Source organism: Halyomorpha halys, unplaced genomic scaffold (genome assembly GCF_000696795.3).
Source record: "Halyomorpha halys isolate HHAL.00 unplaced genomic scaffold, Hhal_1.1 Scaffold8856.1, whole genome shotgun sequence".
Taxonomy (NCBI): domain Eukaryota; kingdom Metazoa; phylum Arthropoda; class Insecta; order Hemiptera; family Pentatomidae; genus Halyomorpha; species Halyomorpha halys.
The window spans coordinates 1-5,980 of NW_027110424.1; the positions used below are offsets into that span (position 1 = coordinate 1).

The window sequence follows — 5,980 nt, forward strand, 5'->3', positions numbered from 1 at the left end:
TGTATTAATAATAATTTCCATATTTATATTCAAACTCTTGTACATATTTTTTTTTAAATATTTATATTATAATCATTTTACTTTTCAATTTCTCATATCTTATACCCATACTTGGTCTTTTTTATTTATTTCCTTTTAAAATGGAATATTATTAATTCACTATGTATAGAGATGTGTGTGTTGGTTGATAGTTTTATTTTACAGGCAGTGAGAGCTACAGTATTACTGATTTTTTATTTGTTTTTGAATGATTATCATAATGATATTCTTTATCAAGGTACTATATATAATGAGTCCAGGCACCAAATTAATAGGTGAGGTGTACAAACACCCGAAGACCTCATATAATGCATGCTCAATCAGAATAGATTAACTGGATAGGAGGTGAATTGATGGGAGGATCACAGGATGGAAACTCTAATCCGATTTGCTTGATCCATTTCCTATTGTCAGTAAATGGTGAATGAAATTTGGATGTCACATCATCGTTTAGAACAAAAGCTATATCATCTTGCAATAGTTGTTCTTTGTAAGACTATAATTTGAGGAATGAGTGAGAAAGCCAGAAATAAATTTATCCTCAAGAACAGGTAAAAATCAGCAGAGCAGACCACTTTAAGAAATCAAAGGTGATAGAAATGTTATAAATTGATCCACGAGGATTGCCTTCCTGTTAAAACAAAAACATCCGTGTCCAATTGATCCCATTGTCCCAACCAACTTCACTCTCCTCTAGTGGTAGTACAGCACTGTATACTTTATTTAACTAATTTATCACAAAATAGTACTATCACCCCTTCTTGAGATTTAATATGGAATATATTAACATGGAAAAACAATTTGTGCAAATCAAATGGAGTAAATTCAAACCTTTAAAAAATGATAATTATGATAAGATAAAGGAATAATTAGGTGGACATAATAACCATTATTTTCTTTAAGAGATAACATATTTATTTTATGCCAAGTTCAAACATTATTTTCTTTTACAGTCTTTTGATTAACTTTATAAATTAATTTATTCTGTTTGTACTATATTTTCCTATTAATTAATAATATTTTACATTGATCAAAGGTTAAATTAACTTATTCTATTTCCTTAATATTACTTGAACAATTAGGCAACTGATTTAATATTTAGATATAATATTGAATATATCTTGATACACCAGCTCCCTTGCATGGATACCAACCACATAGTCCATATGATTAAAACTAGGTGAAGAAACAACAAATGTTCCTATCAGTTTTGGCAATTTTTTAGCTAACTTGTCTATTACCTGAAACAATGAAATAAACAAAATAAAGTTACTAATATTTAAATATATACACTGGTTATCAAAAGTTGAGTTATGTTTTGTCAAATGATTTTTTGATTTTTGGGCCTAGTAGCACATTTATTGTGTATATTTGTCCCCTACAAGATAAGAACTATTTTAATAAACTAATTTTATTCTATTCATTGCAAATTATTTGTTTGTTGGGTACATGAACAGCAAAATAAACTATTCAATTTTATTGAACAATGACATTATTAAAAATAAATTATATGTATGGAGAATGAAGTAAAAAATACCAGTGAGGTTTCCATCACCACCTTTCCATAATAGATTATACCTTCACTCTATGCCAGGCCCTAACTTCTTTAACGTATGAATATAATACAGATCTTCACCATCCCTTCATTGACTCTTGCTAAGCTTATGATAACAGATATCAGCTATATGATGACCTGCTAAGACTTTGCATACCAAAGAAGTTGGAATGCATGGCCAAGATGGTTGCCAAGAGCGCCACTGTTGAAGTTAAGTTGCAAAGATCTTAAGTAAGAAGTTTCCCCATTAACATTGGTGTTTGTCAAGGTGGTACTATAACACGACACATTTCAATTTCTAACTTGAAAGAGTAGCAAAAAACGGGCAGAAAAACCAGAAAGGGACAATCTACAATAGTCTTACCCAACATTTTGCCAATGCTGACAACCAGGAGATCTTGTATCGTGTGAGAAGCTCTTGTGGAATTCGATCGTGCAGCTAATGTGAGAGGGTTATAAATCAATGAAAAGAAGATCTGAAGTTATCTAAATCCATTACTGTGACCCAGAAAACCCTAAGAATCAGGAACTTTAATTTCCAGGGCACTAATTCATCAAAATAAACAAATTGGCCTGTATGAAATTCTTACAATTAACAATTTTTCACATTTCTTGTTCATGAGAGCTAGGAACCTAAAAAAAAAAATCCCTAATTTTCATTTCTTCCATATTGATATGTAAACTATTGATGATCAGGATGGCATAACTTATTGAAATTTTGTGATTTAAAATAAAACTACTGCTTTTTTATTAAACTAGAAAATCGTCTATAATTACTAGGTTCAGTGGTTACTATTCCATAACCAAAGCCAAAGGAATTGAACCACTGGTTATTTAGTTCATAACCAGATACTGTCTGTGGACTTGCTACATCTTCGTTTGTAAGAGATTAGAAGGCATTGTTTTTCTTACCACTTAAAATACAATTTATTATTTTTTAGTAATGTTATACACAGTTTTATATATGTTATCATTTGTTAATTTAAGATAAACCTTTATGAAATAATCCAAAATTATTGTTTTTTTCATTATTATTAAGGACATAAAAATACCTTAGGGTCCACAAATGAGTCCTGTAAACTGTAGTGAATGGAAACTGGTGATGTGACCTTTGTTAAATTATATTCAGGAGGAATAATGTCACCATACCTCTTCATATTTTCTTCACTTTCATAATCATAATATCTTAAAGAATCTGCAATAATTTGCAACCTTAATTAATCAATATCAATTTATTAAAAAACAAAAAATATATATATATATTGTAATGGTAAGATTTAATTTGAATTAGATTTAACAATATTAAATAAATATCTACAATAACTTAACTTCCAGGAGAAAATTAATAAACCTAAAAGGTTTTGTAAAACTTTAAAATATTCTAAATTAAATAACAATAAAATCGAACGCACAGTGAAAACAATTTCCAGTAAGAAGTGCTGGAAAGAAATAAAAGATTGCCATATTTTTGGGTGCATACTAAAACATTTGATTGTAAAAAAACTTCCAACAAAAGCTAAACCTTATCAAGAACAAACTATGAAGAGCACATTTGGAAATCAATGAATAACAGCTATGGATTGAAGAAATGAGCATGGAATATTTTTCATTTGGCAGGGAAACGACAATACAACACAGGATGCCAAAGATTATATACCTAAATAAAGTATCACTAGTTTATTCTAACCTAAAAAAGTTCTGAAATATCCCACCCAGAGGGCAAAGGAAAAAATTTATATGAGGTATAGGATAAATTGGTAGTGTTAACCAGTTTAAGTGGAGGAGTTACTATTATCCATCTCCCCTCCATCTGCCTCTCTTTTTCTCATCCTGATTCATTCCTTCTCTCCTAAATAAAGTTTCATTATTTTTCATCCCTAATATTCTTCTTCAATAAGTGCCATGAACCTTGAGCCTCCAAGATGATTGTAACCATCAGATTAAAATAACAAAGACTATGTGTTGCACTAACGGATGCTCCAAGTGAACAACCCCAAAACAAAGAGTAACAACTAAGAACCCCAGGTCTGAAGCAGTGTTGGCATCAATTGTTTTACTCAGGATTATATTTACAAAGTATTTAAATTACAGATAAACATTTTTAATTATAAAACAAATCATAAAACCAATTTTCTAACAGTTCTATCAAATATTTTCAAACATTTAATTTTTATTTTTATAAAAAAGTGATGAATTCATTTAAATTTCAAATGTGAAAACAAAAGTTTTCAGCAAAAAACTAAATCAGACTCTTCTTTTTTGTACGTGAATAATAATTTTTAGTTCCCCCTTCAACAGCTCCTTTGCATCAGGAATTTGATATTCGAAATCAATTCTAGTGTAATGAATGGACTAATAAACTCTTTTGTGACAACATTCGTGCATTAGGATTGTCTAAAAACTCTATAATAAATGATCGATCTAAACATATAGATGGCACCATTTTATTAAAGAACATATTAAAAATAATGATTTTTGTGTAGAGTATATTCCTTCTGATAAAAATATTGCCGATTTCTTAACTAAGCCCTTGAGTGGCCTTAAGCACAAAATTAATGTTGAAAATATTGGATTGATGTTTTAAATTTTTTTTTTGTTTGTTTGATTTAAGTTTATAATTATATTATGATTCTAAATATATTGAATAATATAGAAGGTGTTGCAACATGTATGTTTCCCCCCATACTGTACTTGTACTGAGCTTATGAATATAACCTTTTTATCTCTCGAATCTAGTGTTAAAATGTGAAAAAACATTTATAGAAGACAATATTTGGCTTTAAAGTAATTCAAACCTTTGTGTGAAACTCAATATTTTAGCTCCTTTAAGATGAAATGAGCTAAAAAATATTGAGTTGCTGCTCCAGTTGCAGCAGGTAGAAAAATATATATAACAGCCACCTCTAAAACTTTTTTCTAGGGGTTATAAGATGGAAAAAAAAATTTTTTTACTTCATACTCCTCCAATGACTTTCAATATAGTGTAAAAACTTCAGACACTCACAAACAGTGTCCCTCCAAGTAAAAGTTTACTCTTTTTGTTTTGTTTTTTTAAATAATGTAAATAACTAAATAAAAGAATTCTTGTAAATAATTATCTATACCACTGTTGAAAATAAAATAATTAAATAAAGTTATAGAAGAATGCTTAAATAATAAAAAATGGGCATGATTTCCTCTGAATTACTAGTTATGTGCATGCGTGTGTGTGCTTATAAATTTATATCCATAAATTAATATTGCTTTTCATAAATAATTTTTAAAATATTTTTAATAATTAAAAATGTGTCGGCATAAATGGAATCTTGACTTTTACTTCACTACCCGTCTGATTTGCACACCCTTTTTAATAATGAATATTTTTTTCTGACATCGTGATGGCAATGAACATCTATAGTCCTTAATCAACTGGGGTCCCATGGTACATTAAGATATGGGGGTCCACTAGATTAGAGATTTTATTTGCTGAACAATTTATGGTTATCAAATACAATTAGCAACATACTATTTGAAATAATTATTTTATTTAATATTTCATAAGTAACAAACATTTTTTATAAAATGTTAAACATTTACAAGAGGTAGGTACTTTTATTGATTTGTGATTAGCATAATCATAAATTACTTCTTCAAAGCCTATTTCTTCATAGAAATGCACCACTTCTATCGACATCAGCAATAATCTGCTCTGTTTATCTTGAAGCAAGAAATGTTAATTCATAATTTCATGAGAATAAATCATAATTCTCAGTTCATTGTTTTTTTTATTTATAGGTTACATAATTAGAAGGCCCTATCAATTGGGGGGTCCTATGCTCATGGGATATAGATGGTACCACTTTAATATAATTTATTCTCAAAATTGAAGATGATTTAAAATTAACTTATAATGTGTCACTACTTTATAGTAATATTTAAATAGTACATCTTGGCACTTATTTAATTAAAATAAAAGTAAGTTAAGAAAAATTTACTTATTTGTACTATCACATACATACTTGCATACATAACCTGAGCACAATGGTTCAAAGTTTTCGCTGATGACCCAGCCCTAAAGGTACTTACAACATCTAATAGCACATCCTGTAAGTCATTAAAATCTATTAAATTTTTTTTTAAATATCTATTTCGAACTAGTATATACATCATCATAGTTATAATAGAATTATAATTATATTTAAACTTTAACTTAATTATATATTATATCCTATTTGCTTTAAATAGTCAGTGAATACTGAGAAAAATCAAGAGAGTATTTCATATTTTAAAAGCTCTAAAAAAGGCTCAGATATATCTTAAATTACTTCAGATTGAGTTTAAATATACTATTTTTTACATATATTCAAGATAACTAACTAGTTATATATTTTATAAGTTTTTTTTTTA

The 5,980-nt window shown here is 28.3% G+C and overlaps 1 protein-coding gene across 1 annotated transcript; it reads right to left on the reverse strand.

The window, feature by feature from the left end:
• Window positions 1–871: 871 nt before the first annotated feature.
• On the reverse strand, window positions 872–5,677 carry LOC136796058 (lipase 1-like; the record flags this gene model as incomplete). The annotated part of the gene is given in 3 exon segments (XM_067048606.1): window positions 872–1,280; window positions 2,647–2,789; window positions 5,593–5,677. Coding segments are annotated over 3 exon segments (378 nt in total), but the record flags the coding sequence as incomplete, so codon positions are not given.
• Window positions 5,678–5,980: the final 303 nt, after the last annotated feature.